Source organism: Motacilla alba, chromosome 2 (assembly GCF_015832195.1).
Source record: "Motacilla alba alba isolate MOTALB_02 chromosome 2, Motacilla_alba_V1.0_pri, whole genome shotgun sequence".
Taxonomy (NCBI): domain Eukaryota; kingdom Metazoa; phylum Chordata; class Aves; order Passeriformes; family Motacillidae; genus Motacilla; species Motacilla alba.
Genome location: NC_052017.1, coordinates 151,705,701 through 151,724,303, shown reverse-complemented (window position 1 = coordinate 151,724,303; position 18,603 = coordinate 151,705,701). Strand labels below are relative to the sequence as shown.

Below are 18,603 nucleotides of genomic sequence, written 5' to 3'. Positions count from 1 at the left end.
GTCCCCTGTCCCTCTCCCAGAGCTCTCTCCGTGTCCCCTGTCCCTCTCCCAGGGCTCGCTCCGTGTCCCTGATTTCCAGAGCACAGGCTGGCCGGTTCTCTGGCTGATTCTCTGGCCGATTCTCTGGCCGATTCTCTGGCCGGTTCTCTGGCTCATTCTCTGGCCGGTTCTCTGGCCGGTTCTCTGGCTCATTCTCTGGCCGATTCTCTGGCCGGTTCTCTGGCTCATTCTCTGGCCGATTCTCTGGCCGGTTCTCTGGCCGGTTCTCTGGCTCATTCTCTGGCCGATTCTCTGGCCGGTTCTCTGGCTGATTCTCTGGCTCATTCTCTGCCGATTCTCTGGCCGATTCGCTGGCTCGGGGCCGCCCCTGAGGGAGCGGAGCTGCCCTGGCAGCCTCTCCTCTCTGCCGCCCTCCGGATTCCGCCCCGCGGGCTCGCTTGTTTATTTCTGGAAATCCCTCCCCAGCACCTGTCGTGCTGCTGCTGTCCCTGTCCCGCCCCCGAGGCCATGTGAGTGTCACACACAGGATCCCCGGGGCTGGCCCCGTGTCCCACAGCCCTGGGGCTGCTCTGGCTGTCCCCGTGTCCCGCTGGCCCCAGGGCTGTCCTGGCTGTCCCCATGTCCCACAGCCCTGGGGCTGCCCTGGCTGTCCCCGTGTCCCACAGTCCTGGGGCTGTCCCCATGTCCTGGCTGTCCCCATGTCCCACAGCCCTGGGGCTGCCCTGGCTGTCCCCGTGTCCCACAGCCCTGGGGCTGCTCTGGCTGTCCCCATGTCCCACAGCCCCGGGGATGTCCTGGCTGTCCCCGTGTCCCACAGCCCCGGGGCTGTCCCAGCTGTCCCCATGTGCCACAGCTCTGGGGCTGTCCCCCTGTCCTGGCTGTCCCCGTGTCCCACAGCTCTGGGGCTGTCCCCCTGTCCTGGCTGTCCCCATGTCCCACAGCTCTGGGGCTGTCCCCCTGTCCTGGCTGTCCCCGTGTTCCACAGCTCTGGGGCTGTCCCCCTGTCCTGGCTGTCCCCGTGTCCCACAGCTCTGGGGCTGTCCCCCTGTCCTTGCTGTCCCCATGTCCCACTGGCCCCAGGGCTGTCCTGGCTGTCCCTGTGTCCCACAGCTCTGGGGCTGTCCCCCTGTCCTGGCTGTCCCCTTGTCCCACAGCCCCGGGGCTGTCCTGGCTGTCCCCATGTGCCACAGCTCTGGGGCTGTCCCCCTGTCCTGGCTGTCCCCGTGTCCCACAGCTCTGGGGCTGTCCCCCTGTCCTGGCTGTCCCCGTGTCCCACAGCCCTGGGGCTGTCCTGGCTGTCCCTGTGTCCCACAGCCCCTGGGCTCTCCTGGCTGTCCCCATGTCCCACAGCCCCGGGGCTGTCCTGGCTGTCCCCGTGTCCCACAGCCTTGGGGCTGTCCCAGCTGTCCCCATGTGCCACAGCTCTGGGGCTGTCCCCCTGTCCTGGCTGTCCCCATGTCCCACTGGCCCCAGGGCTGTCCTGGCTGTCCCCGTGTCCCACTGGCCCTGGGGCTGTCCCCCTGTCCTGGCTGTCCCCGTGTCCCATTGGTCCTGGGGCTCTCCTGGCTGTCCCTGTGTCCCACAGCCCCTGGGCTGTCCTGGCTGTCCCCGTGTCCCGCTGGCTTTGGGGCTGTCCTGGCTGTCCCCGTGTCCCGCTGGCTTTGGGGCTGTCCCAGCTGTCCCCATGTGTCACAGCCCCGGGGCTGTCCTGGCTGTCCCCTTGTCCCACTGGCCCCGGGGCTGCCTCCTGCCCTGGCTGGCCCCGTGCCCACAGTGCCAGGGGAGGCACTGGGGCGGCAGCCAGGGGCAGGGGCAGCTGCTGGGCCAGTGACGCTGCCAGAGGCCAAGTCCGGAGCCACGGGAGCCCTCCGGGTGCTCCGTGTGGGGTGCTGGTTCTGGGGTATGAGAGAGGCAGGCACTGAGCTCTTCCCACCATGAGACATTCCCACTGGGACCGCTCTGCCAGCTCGGGGGCGCAGCACAGAGGAGATGTGGAGCTGCTGGAGCGAGTCCAGAGGAGGCCACGGAGAAGCTTTGAGGGGTGAAGCCCCTCTGCTCTGGAGACAGCTGGGAGCGTTCAGGCTGGAGAAGGATCCATGAAAACACCAAAGCCCCTTCCACTGCCTAAAGGAGCTCCAGGAGAGCTGGGGACAGACTTTGGACAAGGGCATGAAGGGACAGGGCAAAGGAGAATGGCTCCCCACTGCCACAGGCAGGGTCAGACGGGATATTGGAAAGGAACCCATCCCTGCGACGGTGGTGATGCCTCGGCACAGGCTGCCCAGAGGAGCTGTGGCTGCTCCGGCCCTGGTCATGTCCAGGACCAGGCTGGGCGGGTCCTGGAGCAGCCTGGCCCAGGGGAAGATGTCCCTGCCCATGGCAGGGCTGGCACCGGACGGGCTTGAAGGTGGCTGCATCCCAAACCATGGCAGAGCCCCCGGGGCCGGGATGGGGCGGGGCGGGCGCTCGGCAGCGCCAGCAGCTCGTGCTGCCGCCTGCTGTTGGCAGCCGGAACTGCAGCTGGGGGCGGCGCATGCGCGGTGCCGCTGATTTCCCGCGCTCGCTGCTGCCCTCCGGTGGACAATTCCCGAACCGCAGCTCCAGAAGATGAGCGGGAAAAGAGGGAAAATAAAATCCCTCATTTGAGAGAAAAAAGACTTTCCTGAGCAAAACACCAGGGGTTTTTTTAATTAATAAAGGGGTGGTGCTGCCTCTGTCCCCATTTCCCTATTTTATTTTTCACCCTTTCTCTTTCTGTTTGTTTTTCTTTATTTTTTTCCTCCCAGTGCTTTTTCTGTTGCCTTGCCTCAAATCAAGAACCTTGGAACTGACCCAGAACTGATCATTCATCCTTTTTAGATTGCACTGAACAGCCCCTGCCAGCTCCCTCAGCCCTTCCTGGTGCTCCAGACCCTTTCCCAACTCCATCCCTTCCCTGGACACTCTCCAGCCCCTCCAGGTCCTTTCTTGAGGGCTGCAGTGAATGAAGAAAAAGGGAGGAACATTTCTCCAACACATCTTTGAAGGTCAGGGTTTGAAAAATAAAGTTGCCTCTAACAAAAACTCCAGGAACTGCTTTATTTTAGGAAATGAGATGCCCTGCAGGAAAAACATTAAAGGAGCAGTAGTGGATACATCAGGCGAGCCAGCAGCAAATTTTGGTAAACTTTTGATACACCAGGCAAGCAAGGATCAAGTTTCTGATAAACATTTGATACGCCAGGCAAGCAAAGATCAAATTTCTGACACACATTTGATACGCCAGGCAAGCAAGGATCAAGTTTTGGGTACATTTTTTATACGGCAGGTGAACAAGTGGCAATTTATTGCTACATCAGGCGAGGCAGCCAAGGACCGTTAGCAGGTGGCCGTGACATTGCCACTCCCAAACCCCTCTGTTGGGGAGTGCCCAAGTGGCCCCAGGCGCTGCCCAGTCTCTGCTGTCCATGCTGTCCTGCACTGTCCTGGCTGCTGCAGTCCCCTCGTGCCGGTCCTGCTGCTCTGGCAGCCCTCCCTCGCTGGGCAGCTCTCGGAGGGGCTTTTCCAGGATGGACGCCTTGTTACAGTGACCATGGTGGCCACAGGGGCTGTGGTGGCCACGGTGATCTTGGTCACCTTGGTAACCACGGTGGCCATGGTGGCCTCAGCAGTTACGGTGACCACAGGAGCCACAGTGGGCACGGTGACATCATGGGTCACAGTGGGCACAATGGCCAAGCTGAGCATGGTGGTTCCAATGGCCAGAGTGGCCACAGTGGTCATAGAGGCCAAAGTGGCCACAGTGGCCATAGTGGCAATAACGGCCACAGTGGTCACAGTGGACAGAGAGACCATAATGGTCATAATGGCCTCGGTAGCCTTGGTGGCCTCATTTCTCTGGGGGTCCTGGTGGTCTTCGTCCTGGTGGTCTTCCACAGTGGCCACCAAGACCACAGTGACCTTTGTGGCCTCGTGGCTTAGAGGGTTCCAATGGCCACTGCCATGGCCACGGTAGCCAGGAGAAGCCCCCCAAGGTGGGGGGAGTTCCTGGGGAGGCTCCCACCTGTGGGGACAAAGAGAGGGGTCAGGGGGATCATGGGGTGAGAGAGTCAGGGGGCATCAGGAGGGCTGTGGTGGGAGGGACAGAGGTGGTGAGGGGCCCTGAGGGTGTGGGATGTCAGAGGGGACCATAACAAGGCCCATTTCCCCTGTACCCAGCCATGTACCGTGTACCTTGTCCCCCCAACCCCGGCACTGGGTGTCCCTGTCCCCACTGGGTGTCCCCATCCCCTGTGCCCAAGCACTGCTGTCCCTGACCTTGTCCTCAGCTCTGGGTGCCCTGCCTCCCAGCCACAGTGGGTGTCCCTGTCCCCTCTGGGCCATGGGTGTCCCCAGCACCATGTGTCCTTGTCCCCAACCCTCACTGAGTGTCCCCATGCCCCCAGGTTGTTCCCATGATGTCACCTCGCAGCCACTCGCAGTTGTATTTGCTGAGGGTCCCAGTGGAGCGAAGCCCAATGTTCATCGTGCTTCCTTCCGTGTTGACTTTGGTGACCTCAAAGATCTCGAAGGGTGGGATCAGCACCTCCTGCTCATATTTTCTGAAGGAGAAATCATGGATGTCCACGCCATGGCACGTGCGCACCTCGAACATCGTGTCTGTCCCATAACCCTGGGCCACTGTTTTGTCCAGCGACGACGAAGCGAATTGACCGAAGCGGACTTTATCACCAACTTTCACATTGAACTGGACATCCCTCACCCCCCGGAACACGTCCAGACACTTTTTAGGGCTTCTCAGCTTCTGGAGGACGTCGGTCAGCAGGAAATGCAGCGTTTTAAAGTGGAAGTTTTCCCGGTATTCCCGGCTGGACTTTCCAGCTGTGCGCACGACTTTATTGAAGTCACTATACACGAACTTCATTGTGTAGACCATGAGGGCGATGGCCTGGTCTTTGGTCAGAGTGGGTGAACTGAAACCTCGTTCCTGCAACACAGCCACAGCACTCACCCAGGCCCGGGAAAAATTGTCATTCTTGAGGAAATCAGAGCTCCTGAGTTCTGGCAACTTCTCAGTCATTTCATCCCTACAGTCGAGGTACTGGTCATCAAAGGAGTTCTTGGCCATGTCCAGGGGCACCACCGTGATGGCCGCAGTGGCCACGGTCACTGCCAGCAGTGCCAGGGTCTGAGCCAGGGGGGCCATGGAGAAGAGAGGCCACAGGGACCAGTGTGGGACACTGCGGGACACAGAGGGGACACAGAGGACAGACTGTGTGACATAGGGAAGACACTGGGGGACAGCAGGGGATGCTGAGGGGACACTGATGGGCACCAGGGGATACTGATGGGACACAGGGGTGGCTTAGGGACATGGGGGGACAAGGGGAGATTTCCTTGGTGAGGGGCTGTAGAAGGAGAGCGGGGACAGCCTGGGCAGAAGGGGGCAGCCCAAGCCATGATACCCCTGCACATGTCCTGGGATCCTGATCCCAGATGCTGGGGTCACTCCTGGATGCCCCAGTGTCCTCCAGTCCCCCCAGGGACCACAATCCCTCTCCCATAGACTTGTATCATTCCCCTGGGGTCCCCTCAGCCCCCCCAAGGACCCCAACCCAAACCCTGAGGTCACTCCCTGACCCCCTAGTGATCCTCTCAGCCCACTCCCAGGCCCCATCCTACTCCCAGTCTGGTGTCCCCTTTGGGGTTGTTGAAAATTTTTCAGCCCAGGACACCAATCCAAACCTGGGGATCACTCCCTGCTGTGTCCCCCAGCCCTCCCATGGTCCCAGTCACACTCCCAGGCCCCCCCTGCTGCCCCCCTCAGCCCCGTGAACCCCAGTCCAATGGTCTCCAGTGTCCCCCAGGTTCCCCCAGGACTCCAACCCCACGTCACATTCTCCTCCCGGGTCCCCTCGTGTCTCCCAGCTCCCCTCTTCCCCCCCTACCCATGTGTCCCCTGGAACTCCCCCAGCCCCTGATACCGAAATCAGCCGGAGTGAACTCCCTGATGGGACTGGAGGTATCAGAAAGACGGAATTCTTTATCGGACTCACCGCAGACTCACAGCAGATCTCTCCTGGTCCTGCAGCTCGGGGAGACTTTGCCATGGGGTATTTATCTCCCCTAATTATAAATATTTATTAAAACAGACCTCTTAGCCAATACAACATCAGCACTTTTCCTGTAAGTAATTGGAATAGCTCTTCCTCTCTCCGGAAATCCTGTTATTACCCTTAAGGGTTCCTATAAAGTGATCAGGAAGTCGTTTTCATTGACTGTCCCAATATGACCTCGCCTCAAACTTCTGCTTTTGGCAGGCGCTGCTCCTTCTGTGTTTCAGATTTTGTCAAAAACACCACTGGAGTTCCCTTGACCTCTTTCTCCACTTCTTCAAGCCACTTTTATTGTCCTGTGTAAATACTTTCCCATCCTTTTATCATTTTTGCCCGTCAGACATTAAGCTCTACCCAGCACCTTCAGCGTGCGGGGGAAAAGCCACTCCGTGAAAAAGCCAAATGTTCACAAAGCAGTCTTGAAACTTGGTTTGAATAAAGGGGCAGAGTTTCCACAGCCATACCCCCGTGGGGTTTCTCTCTCAAGGTTTCGGAGACCGCAGCCTCCTTTACCCCGAAATCTCAACAGCACGTTGCCCTCTCCCTTTCCCCGTTGGCTGAGGTACCGAGGAGGTGGACTTCAGTTCTGTATTTCTATGATGCCTCGGACTGGTTACCTGGAGCAGAGGCTAGAAAAGATTCTGAGAATAAAAGCAGGTATTTATTAAAAACCTTCAACCGATACATCTTGGGCAGGCAGAAGCCTCCGAGAGGCTTCACCCAAGATGGATGATGGTCGTGAGATTCCATACAGTTATAAGCTTGGTCTGTTTATATATCCGGGGTCAATCCTCCAGTTACAGCTTCAGGTGATGAAGTCATTTACCCCCCGTTTGCTCCCCCCAACTCATTTTGCTTATAATTTTCAGAGCCTGAGACAGTGAGGTGTCCTTGAGTTTCAGGCCTGGAGAGGAATTGTTTTGTCTGAATGAAACAGGAGTCAGCCAGCAGCTGACAGGCTATGCAGTTTTAGAGTTACGCACCAAAGCAGTACAGGATCCGAAAAATATACATACTAAATCCTAAGGCACCGTATACACATGGACGAGGCCCTCTCTCAGCTGTGTCTCCTCTCGAGGCTGAACAGCCCCAGCTCTTGCAGCCTTGCCTCATGAGAAAGATGCTCCAGTCCCTTCATCACCCTCACCGCCTTTGCTGGACCTGCTCCACGAGCTCCATGTCCCTCCTGTCCTGAGGAGTCCAGAACTGGAAAGTGCACTGGGCAGAACCGGAAATGGCACTGGACAGAGCTGGACACGGCACTGGAAAGACCTGGACACGGCACTGGACAGAGCTGGACACGGCACTGGAAAGAGCTGGACACAGCACTGGAAAGAGCTGGAAATGGCACTGGACAGAGCTGGACACGGCACTGGACAGAGCTGGACACGGCACTGGAAAGAGCTGGACACAGCACTGGAAAGAGCTGGAACTGGCACTGGACAGAGCTGGACACGGCACTGGAAAGAGCTGGAACTGGCACTGGAAAGAGCTGGACACGGCACTGGAAAGAGCTGGACATGGCACTGGAAAGAGCTGGACACGGCACTGGAAAGAGCTGGAAATGGCACTGGAAAGAGCTGGACACAGCACTGGAAAAGAGCTGGAAATGGCACTGGAAAAGAGCTGGAAATGACACTGGACAGAGCTGGAAATGGCACTGGAAAAGAGCTGGACACGGCACTGGACAGAGCTGGACACGGCACTGGAAAGAGCTGGAAATGGCACTGGAAAGAGATGGACATGGCACTGGAAAAGAGCTGGAAATGGCACTGGACAGAGCTGGACACTGCACTGGAAAGAGCTGGGAATGGCACTGGACAGAGCTGGACACGGCTCTGGAAAAGAGCTGGAACTGGCACTGGACAGAGCTGGACATGGCACTGGAAAAGAGCTGGACACGGCACTGGACAGAGCTGGAACTGGCACTGGAAAGAGCTGGACACGGCACTGGAAAAGAGCTGGAAATGGCACTAGACAGAGCTGGACACAGCACTGGACAGAGCTGGAACTGGCACTGGACAGAGCTGGACACTGCACTGGAAAGAGCTGGGAATGGCACTGGACAGAGCTGGACACAGCACTGGAAAGAGCTGGAAATGGCACTGGACAGAGCTGGACACGGCACTGGAAAGAGCTGGAAATGGCACTGGACAGAGCTGGACACGGCACTGGAAAAGAGCTGGAAATGGCACTGGACAGAGCTGGACATGGCACTGGAAAAGAGCTGGAAATGGCACTGGAAAGAGCTGGACACGGCACTGGACAAGAGCTGGACACGGCACTGGAAAGAGCTGGAACTGGCACTGGAAAGAGCTGGAAATGGCACTGGAAAAGAGCTGGAACTGGCACTGGACAGAGCTGGACACGGCACTGGACAGAGCTGGACACGGCACTGGAAAGAGCTGGACATGGCACTGGAAAAGAGCTGGACATGGCACTGGAAAAGAGCTGGGAATGGCACTGGAAAGAGCTGGAACTGGCACTGGAAAGAGCTGGAAATGGCACTGGACAGAGCTGGACATGGCACTGGACAGAGCTGGACATGGCACTGGAAAAGAGCTGGAAATGGCACTGGAAAGAGCTGGACACGGCACTGGACAAGAGCTGGACACGGCACTGGACAGAGCTGGAACTGGCACTGGAAAGAGCTGGAAATGGCACTGGAAAAGAGCTGGAACTGGCACTGGACAGAGCTGGACACGGCACTGGACAGAGCTGGACACGGCACTGGAAAGAGCTGGACATGGCACTGGAAAAGAGCTGGACATGGCACTGGAAAAGAGCTGGGAATGGCACTGGAAAGAGCTGGAACTGGCACTGGAAAGAGCTGGAAATGGCACTGGACAGAGCTGGACATGGCACTGGACAGAGCTGGACATGGCACTGGAAAAGAGCTGGAAATGGCACTGGAAAGAGCTGGAACTGGCACTGGAAAAGAGCTGGACACAGCACTCCCGATGTGCCTCCCTGGGAAAGGCAGAGGGGCACGAACACTCCCTCACCTCCTGGCCCTGCACTTTCCGATGCCCCCTGGATCCCTCCTGGCCACAGGCCACACAGCCAGCTCCACTGGGCACCCACCAGGAACGCCATGTTCTTCTCCAGAACTGCTCCAGCAGGTCCCCACCAGGCAAAATGGGCACTGGGGACTGTCTTTCCCCAGGGCCAGGACCTGCCCTTGCCCTCTTGAACATCCCAATTTCCAGCCTTTAAGGTCCCCCTGAAGTGCAGGATGTGGCAGGATGCTCTGCCTGGAATGCGCCCAAGGGACAATGCCCCATTTGTGGCCATCAGGGCTGGCTGGAGAGGAGTCTTGTGCTGATTTTGGTGCTGAATTGGGCTAAAATCAGCTCAAATAACCAACCCTGATGGTCTTGAAGGCTGGGATTAGCCTCTCCTTCTCACCCGGATAGGAGAATTCTTGCGTATCCACACCATGGCACGCGTGTGCATGGAACACCGTGTCCATCCCGAAGCACGGCAAAATTTCATTGCGAAGTGACATTGGCATGCACCGACTGGTCCGGATGGCCTCGCCAGGCCACGCCTCAAACCAGCTCCCATTCACTCCCCCCAGGACACCTCCTGACACCACAGTCCCCATGTGTCCCTCAGCGTCACCAGGGCATGGGTCAGCGGGAAATGCAGCGTTTTGAAGTGGAAGTTGTCCCACTGTTCCTGGCGGGAGCGCCCGGCCACGCGCACAGCCGCGTTGAATGTCCTTGTGCGGGTCATCCATTGTGTAGGCCGTGCGGGCAATGGCCTGGGCTGGGGACAAAGGGGACACAGTGGGCCCCCGCCTCCCAGTTGGCCACGGTCTTTGCCCTGGGCTAAGCATTTGCTCTGCTGGATCATGGAGTTGCTGAGGGTCAGCAAGTGCTTGGCTGTATTGTCACGGCAGCTCCAGCACTGCTCATCAATGGAGCTCCAGGCCTTGTCCAGAGGCGTCACCTCGATGTCTGCAGTGGCCACGGTCATTGCCAGAAGTGCCAGGGTCAGAACCAGGGGGGGGCATGGAGGGGAGAGGCCACTGAGACCAGCGTGGGAAACTGGGGGACATGGAGGGGACACTGTGTTGAAGCTCAGAATAGAACTCCCCAGCTAGTCAAAGTCAGAAAGTGGTATGTTTATTACAGCCTAGTCCGAGTGGAATAATTTCCAAAGGCATGTGTGAATTACAGAAGCCCCAGCTCCCCTATTGATCCGGAAAAGCCTTTCATATTCATACAATTCCCCAAAATGCCTAACGCATATTTATTGCCTGTGAAAAACGTCAATCACTTGTTTCTAAAATTTTAAAAGTTCAATAGTAATAAAATGGCTATAAAAATAGCAATATAATTGGAGTAATAAAAATTTGAACAACTGAGATTAGGACAATACGAGACAATAAGAACGCAGAGTTACGGAGGGTCCAGGTGCCTTTTCTTGTGGGAAGCCAGGACACCCCTCTGGGTGCCCTGGATGGCCCGAGCTGCTGCCAGGGGGCTCTGAGACCCTGGCATGCAGCCACAGACACGTGGGGTTTTGATCTTAGCCCGTGGAGCAAATTACCAACTCTGTATGGAGAATTACATGCCACACAAGTTTAGGTAGCACAGTAGAGATAATTGCAAGGTGAAGGGAAGAGTTTTTGAGTGCTGTACAGCAGGGTCTGAATTTTGTACATGGGGGTAAGGAGTTCTAAGATGGAGGGATTTGGGTGTGCCCTGTCGTCCTTCTTTCTCCTTCCTAGTCTCCATGTCTTTGGTGATGTTGGCACTCACAGATTGGTTTAGAGTAGAAAGTCACTGTTCAATATAGATAGCAGGCATTGGGGAAAAAGTACAAACATGTAACACGTAATGTGTGATATAAAAGATGGCATCAGCCCCTGGGAGGGCAGTGTGCCTTTGTCTGACCTGCTGAACAGGCCACAGCAGCTCAGGAAGAAAATCTTTTAGATAACTTACTATAAACTACCTGGAGACCGGACGACTGAAGACTACTGAGCCTTTCTTTGAAGGCACAGGCTCGAGGAGAGATTTTTCCATCTTTCGGGGTCACCCCAGATCCGGGGGTGAGACCTGACATTTTCTGGGCAAAATGAGCCCGAAAAAGGACACACGTTAACAGAGGATTAACTCTTAAAAGCAGCAGCCTGTTGCATATTCATACACCTCATACATGATGCATAAATTCCATTAAAACAAAGGATTCTGTCTGGTCAGCATCAACTTCTTCCTCTTAATCCTGATGGCCTCTACAAGGGTGAGTGAGGCAGGAAGAAGTTAGTTTCTTCTAACTTAATGGAGCAATAAATCCTTTTTCTCTGAAAGAACTTAGGTATCCTGTGGCTGCTATCTGGGGCGAGTAGCTCATTCCTTTCTTTAAAAAAATATCCCACATACGTAGTTTCTTTTTTAACATTATATTATAACCTGAAACTATATTTAACACACTACTTGAGGAAAATTAATACAGCGTAACTTTCTAACAAAACACATATAATATTCATCCTAATTTTTGCGAAAAGCCAATCATAAAATATGCATTTTTCTCATTACCTAACCCTGCCTACCCCCGCTTTGTATTAAACTGTATTATAATTAAGTCCAAAGTCCCTTCACGCTTGAGCAGTCCTTCACTTTAAATGGGTCGGTGGGTTCTGAAATGGGTTGGTGGTCTTCTGAGGTCGAAACTACCTTTACTTTTTCCTTGTTGGCAGGCTTTCGGATCCCTTGGCTATAGCTCAAGTTTCGGGGCCCAGGTGCAGGCCACGGCCCTCTTCTTATTTCACAATTAAATCCACATCCCATCCTGTTTCTTTAAATACAGTAAAGACAAAGACATTATTTATATCCTAGCCTTAACCATTCCATCCGCTAATAATAAACAATCTCATTGTTCCTACTCTTCTTGCTATACTCTTAATTGTTTCTATCTCCCCCTAACTAAATCTAGAAAAACTTTTAACTCTTTCAGTTTCTTTAAGCCCTTGATTCACTCCAATCCCAGAGCTGACTCCACTGGCTGGCACCCGTTGTCCCCTTTATTAAACAACTCACACTCTGTAATAGCTCTCTCTTTGCCCACAATCTCTGCCCAAAAAACCGTAGGGCTTTCTGGCAAAATGTCACCCAGGCAGGTATGGAAAAAAACTTAGGCAATGGGTGTGCCCTTAGACAAAAGTCAAGGTGGGTCTACACACAGGACAGTTACAGTAATCCCATCCCCTGCTCCCACAGTTTGGACTTCTCTGGTAGTGCTTGGAGACTGTCTGGCCCCTTAATAGAGTCCCCTGCGATTAAAATGTCTCTTGGTCCATTAGGAGGTCCGAATTGACCGGTTGGAATTTGGCAGCTTCCCTCATCATCAAACTGGATGGAGAGGGCGCTTACTGGCGTGCGTCGTGTCCTTGCCTGAAGGTGTTGGTAGATCTCTGTGAGCCGGAGCTCTTTCTCGTTGTCATAGATGGTCTCCAAGTGCCTTGCTTTCCGAGATGGTGGGGAAAGAGGGACAGAAGCGGCTTGGCATTTCATGTTGTTATGAATAGATGTCAAAATTCGTATTTATTAGAATAGAGGGATAGATTTAGAATAATATAAAATAATAAAGTAGATAGATATTAAAGTAAAAGGGGATACAAGGAGAGTTACGTCTGGACATGTTCTCAGAGAAAATCCCAAGAAAAGTCAGTCTGCAGTAAAATACCAACACATACCATACCAATAGACTCCATTTACATGTGAAACCCAACAGGGACCCTTGATTTCAAGATTGCAACCACACAGGGAATTATGCCATCAGCAGCACACCTGGATACTCCCGACTGGAGGGGGGAACACACTGCTTAGAATTTTAAAACAGTTCTGGGAAACCTCTCAGTTTGTAAAAGAGATTTCCAGTAAGAACTGAGCATCGGAATTCAGGGTGATAACAAGGATATCTCTCTCGGGATGTGACTGTGTATTGTTAAGATTAGTCCTGTCTAGCACAAGACCAGAAGCCGATGAATTATTCCCGAAGACATCGAGGACAGGACCACCTTCCATCAGATACCATTCTACTAAACCGGACAAACTTTTGGAACTTGTTTGGTTATGAAAAGGACAATGGACTTCCTAGCCCGCAGCAAGAAAAATGGGATAAAAGACCTGCGTGGAGGAAACTCGGTGTGCTCACTACACTCCGAAGCTGCCAGTGCTTGGAGTTGCTCAGCGCAACACCCAGGGTCTATTCCCAGGTTAGACTCTGTCCGATCCGTGGCTTACCGAAATTTTGTCAATTTGCGCGAAATAAATTTTGTACATTGTTTTTATATCATAATTTGGCTCTGGCAAATTATTGATAAAATTAAATTGGCAATTTCATTCATAACAATGTCATCATGCAGAGCCACCCTGCGCTTCGCTGGAAGCTTCCCTGGTGTTTCTGATAAGACGGATGATGCTGGATCTGCTGGCGATATTGAAACTGGGGACAGTGTTTAAAATGTTCTTTACAGTCTAGGCATGCAGCGGAGGGCTGTCTCTGCAAAAAGTCTTTCTCACATTCCACCTTGAGGTGGCCCAGTTCACCACACCTAAATCATCTCATATTTTGTTTATTTTGTGCCAAAAAAGGCTTCAGCTGCTCCTTTGCTGGCTGCCAGGGCTACCGTATGTTCTGTAGTTGTGAGACAAGCACAGGCTTCCACCATTTGCTGAATGGTGGGTTCAGGGTCTGGAGGGAGTGCTCTTATCATTTTCTTGCAATCCTCATTTGCGTTGGACACTGCTAGCTTACTGAGAACTCTTCTCTAGCCCTTGGGTAATCGATTGTTTTAATCATTAGTGTCTTTCCTAGTCTGTCTAGGAATTTATTAAACGTCTCATCAATGCTCTGACGAATGTCAGCAAAACTTCGTTGTGGGGTGGTACCATCAGGTGTTTGGAATAAAGCATTCTGGGCAGCATTTTTCATGTCTTCTAAAAGAGCTCTGGGTAGATTTAGGGCTTGCTCCTGTGGTGTTTGAAATTGTGCTTCCCCGCTCAGGTGGTCTATTGTAAGATGAGGTTGCCCATCATCACTTTTGTAATTTTCTACTAATGCTTTTAGTTGTTTTTTCCAGACTGAGTCCCACAGAAGAAGCTCTGTAGGTGATAGGAGGAGGGACATAACATGCCAAATATCATGGGGGACGAGCACACGAGCTGAGAAAGTTACCTGTAATAGATTTTTAAAGCATGGAGATTTTAATCCATAGTCTTTAGATGCCTTGCATAATTCTTTAGGTTTGCCATATGGAACAGATTCCCATTTGGGGATTCTCCCTCTTTTGTATATAACTGAGGCTGCCGGGACTTGTAATTTTTGAGCAAAATCCCAATTACCACGTTGGGCACCACTTGTGGCAGGGTGGGTTTAGATGGTGGATGTTAATACCTATTTCCCAATAAGCATCTCCCATGGAAAAGCCACTTGGGTAAGCATTCAGGCAAGGCAGTCAAGTCCACACACCACACTCACCACGGCTGGCTCAGCAAAGAGAGTCAGAAGGGCCCTTTGTGTGACAAGTTCCAGGAAAGGTTTATTGCAGCCCACCGAAGGGGAATCAGGGACAAAAGACCTGGCCACGTGGGCTGCACAAGATTAAGTTGGGGCCAGCAGACAATGATCTGAGGGTCCAGGGGCAGTACAAAGGGCAGGGCAAAGGGCATCGGCCTAGGGGAAAGCGGGGCTGGCCACCAGGGACACCACAACCAAGGAGGAAACAGGGAGAGGAGAAACCACGAGAATGTGGGACATATGGGGAAAGCAACTGGGGTAAATCATAGCATTGTGCAAGACTCCAGGGGGAAGTCCTCTCTTTCAGCCTAGGTGGGGAAAACTCTATGGTAGCCCTGGGAATTTCTCTGAGGGGAAGGGATGCAAAGGATTCCACGGGGAATCGATCCACATTGCCACATGGAATCTATCCACTGTAATTACAAATATTCCTTAAAATGGGCTTCTTAGCTAATACAAAACCAGCACTTTGCCTGTAAGGAATTGGCATGACTCCACCTCTCTCCAGAAATCCTCTTATTTTCCTGGAGAGTTCCTATAAAGTGATCAGGAGGTTGTTTTCACTGAGTGGCCCAATATCTCAGATGATCTCATCTGAACTTTTCATTTCATCAGGCACTGCTCCTTCTGTGGTACAGAATTTGCCAAAAACCCCACCGGAGTTCCCTTTATCTATTCTCCACTGCTTTGAGCCACTTTTATTGTCCTGTGTAAATTCTTTTCAATCCTTTTATCATTTTTGCCCGTCAGACTTTAAGCTCTACCCAGCACCTTCAGTGTGTGGAGAAAAGCCACATTATGAAAAGCCAAGTGTCCAGAAAACAGTTTTGAAACTTGATTAGAATAAAGGGACAGAGTCTCCACAGCCACACCTCCACGGGGTTTCTCCCTCGAGGTTTCGAAAGGGCAGAGCTTACTTTTATCCCAAACTCCCAGCCGCAAGCTGACCTCTCCCTTTCCCCATTGGCTGAGGAACCGGTAAGGTGGGGCCTTCCCAAACCACATACCCCACCTCCCCCTTGAAACTGTCATTTTCTCCCAAAGTTCAGAAGTTCAGGCTGTCTGCGTTATGGAATAGACTGTGTGGGGACCCATTTCTCTTATTGGCCGAATGTTCAGGACTTCAAACTTTCTGGTTAAACCACCAGGGTTTGTGATAAACATCATGTCTTCTTGTGTAGAAATATCAAGACTCATTTGAAGACACTGGCAACAATTTCTCCTAAAGACCCCCCAACTGAATTGTTTTTCAAAGACATCCCCACCCTTCTTTCCTATAAAATCCTTCCCTTTGATAGTGGTGATGCCTTGGGACAGGCTGCCCAGAGAAGCTGTGGCTGCCCTGACCCTGGTCATGGCCAAGGCCAGGCTGGGCAGAGCCTGGAGCAGCCTGGCCCAGGGGAAGATGTCCCTGCCCATGGCAGGGCTGGCACCGGACGGGCTTGAAGGTGGCTCCATCCCAAAGCATGGCAGAGCCCCCAGGGCCGGGATGGGGCGGGGCGGGTGCTTGGCAGCGCCAGCAGCTCGTGCTGCCGCCTGCTGTTGGCACCCGGAACTGCAGCTGGGGGCGGCGCATGCGCAGTGCCGCTGATTGCCCGCGCTTGCTGCTGCCCTCCGGTGGACAATTCCCAAATCACAACTGCCAGAATCCCCAAATCCCAGAATGGGTCAGGCTGGAAGGACCCAGAGTGGGCACCTGGCCCAACCTCCCAGCTCAGGCAGCACCATCACTGAGATCAGGGTTGGGTCCAAACCAACCTGGAACTGGACACAGCACTGGGCCGCGCTGGACACAGCATTCCCGATGTGTGCCACTGGGCACCCACCAAAACCCCCAGGTCCTTCTCCAGAGCTGCTCCATCAGATCCCCCCCAGCCAGGACTCGCACTGCGGACGGTCCCTCCCCAGGGACAGGACTGGCCCTTGCCCTCTTGAACCTCCCAATTTCCAGCCTTTAAGGTCCCCCTAAAGTCCTGGATGTGGCAGGATGCTCTGCCAGGAATGTGGCCAAGGGACAATGCCCCATTTGTGGCCATTGGAGCTGCACTGAGAGGGGTATTTTGCTGATTTTGCTGCTGAATTGGGCTAAAACCAGCCAAAATCACCAACCTCAAATTGACAACTGAGGATGAAGCAGCAGAGCTGGACCTGGCTGTACATCAGCTGACAGTGGGAATGTTCAGTTCCTTGTCAGAAAGAGATTCCTCTCCCCTGTTCCTCCTGGAAATGAAATGTGTTGGAAGTTCCTCCCTCGGGAAGGGGATGCTCCCCAAGGATCCTTCTCGAGGCAGAGAGAAAGAGATGCACCAGGGAGGGCTGATGTGGGGAGTGACATCAAGCCCTGCTTATGAATTGTCACATTTTGCTGGCCTTGTCAGATTTATTAAATTGAATTGTTATGATTTAAATATTTAATTGAATTGCTTTGCACAATGACCTTGGTGTGCACAGTGGTCACAGTGGCTGTGGTAGCCTTGGCGCTGAGGGAGTCTTGGTGATCATGGTGGCCACGGCTGCCACAGTGACCACAGAGACCTCGGTGACCTTGGTGACCTAGAGCTCAGAGGATCCTGATGGCTCCTGCCAGGGCTCTGGTGGCAATCAGGAATCCTTGGAGATGTCAAGGTTGCTTGGGGACACTGCCACCTGGGGGAACAAAGAGGGGAATAATGGGAGACCATGTGGGGAGGGAGGGGATCAGGAAGAGCCATAACGGGGGGTTAGGGGTGGCAGGAGAGATGGGAGCCATGAGGTGACAGGTGACAGGATGTCGTGGGTGGGCGGGTATAGGGGGGTAGAAGGGCAAGGTAGGTCAGTGGGAGCATGATGGGCTTGGGGTGACAGAGGTCAGGGGTAGTCAGGGGGTGCCACAGGGGGATGACAGAGGGAGACAGGGTTTCAGGGAGTGCCATGGGGGATTGTGGCCCACCCACGTTCAGCACTTGGGGCCCATCCAACAGCACTGCCTTTGGTGGGGAGGGATAGGGTCGGAATGGGCGGGCCCCAGTCTCTGTCCACTCCTGGCAGGGGTGTTCCTGTCCATGTGCCCACCCAGATATGGGGATCCCCATCCCTGTGCCCTGTCATGCGTGTTCTTGCCCTCGTGCCCACAATGGGTGCCCCCAAATTTAATGGCAGCAGCACTGGGTGTCCTCCACAAAAATGTACTGGGTGTCCCTGTCCCCCATGCCCAGTGAGTATCATTGTCCCCTGTGCCTTATCATGGGTGTCCCCAGGGCCACAGTGGGCTTCCCCGTCACCCCAGACTGTCCCCTGTGCTGTCACCTCAGTGCCCTCGCAGTTGTATTTGCTGAAGGTCCCGGCAGAGCGCAGCCAGATCCGTGACCTCTTCCCATTCCGGATGACTTTGGTGACCTCGAAGGTCTCGAATGGAGGGATCAGCACCTCCTCCTCCCCTGGATACATGGAGAACTTCTGGATGTTCACGCCATGGCATGTGTACACCTCAAAAATTGTGTCTGTGCCAAAGTGCAGAGCAACCTCTTTATGTGGCGATGCCGAAGCAAATTGACCAAACCGGACCTTCCGGCCTTTCTGCGCCTGGAAACGAATGTCACGCACGCCCCGGAACACGTGGTGACACTTTGCTTTCTGAGCGTGCCTCAGTGTCACCACTGCCTGGGTCAGCAGGAAATGCAGCGTTTTGAAATGGAAGCTGTTCCGGTATTCCTGGAGGGAGCGCCCGGCCATGCGCATGGCCGCGTTGAACTCCTTGTACACGTCCTGGGATGTGTAGGCCATGAGGACGATGCCATGCCATGGAGTCGCCAGAGGAGACACAGGAGAGCCCCGTTTTTTCCACTCAGCATCAGCATGATACCAGCCATTGGCAAAGACATAATTCATCACGTGCTCAAAGCTGTAGAGGTGCGGCAACTCTGCGATCATGGCAGGGCCGCAGCCCCGGTACTGGTCATCGAAGGAGTCCTTGGCCATGTCCAGGGGCACCACCTTG

General features: G+C 54.0%; 3 protein-coding genes across 4 annotated transcripts in view; all 3 read right to left on the bottom strand.

Annotated features, from left to right (window-relative positions):
- LOC119698256 (NAD(P)(+)--arginine ADP-ribosyltransferase 2-like) overlaps positions 1-18,603 on the bottom strand; it is a 202,465-nt gene that overhangs the window by 169,013 nt on the left and 14,849 nt on the right. The window lies entirely within an intron of this gene.
- On the bottom strand, positions 3,907-6,162 carry LOC119698255 (NAD(P)(+)--arginine ADP-ribosyltransferase 2-like). Of its 2 annotated transcripts, none has more exons than XM_038129969.1 (3): positions 6,036-6,162; positions 4,444-5,219; positions 3,907-4,042 (listed from the first exon to the last, which is right to left on the bottom strand). In XM_038129969.1, the coding sequence occupies exons 2-3, from the start codon at positions 5,183-5,185 to the stop codon at positions 3,957-3,959; spliced, it is 828 nt and encodes a 275-aa protein (XP_037985897.1). In that variant the 5' UTR covers positions 5,186-5,219; positions 6,036-6,162; the 3' UTR covers positions 3,907-3,956. The 2 variants fall into 2 exon arrangements, with proteins under 2 accessions (XP_037985897.1, XP_037985896.1); XM_038129968.1 differs by having other exon boundaries at positions 5,964-6,073.
- LOC119696996 (NAD(P)(+)--arginine ADP-ribosyltransferase 2-like) lies at positions 17,229-18,602 on the bottom strand (the record flags this gene model as incomplete). Its single annotated transcript, XM_038126966.1, has 2 exons — positions 17,229-17,273; positions 17,913-18,602. Coding segments are annotated over 2 exons (735 nt in total), but the record flags the coding sequence as incomplete, so codon positions are not given.

Coding starts and splice junctions, on each gene's coding strand:
- LOC119698255 (XM_038129969.1), bottom strand. CDS start 5,185: ATGGCCCCCCTGGCTCAGACCCTGGCACTGCTGGCAGTGACCGTGGCC. Junction 4,043..4,443: donor CAACTGCGAGTGGCTGCGAG/GTGACATCATGG, acceptor TTGTCCCCACAG/GTGGGAGCCTCCCCAGGAAC.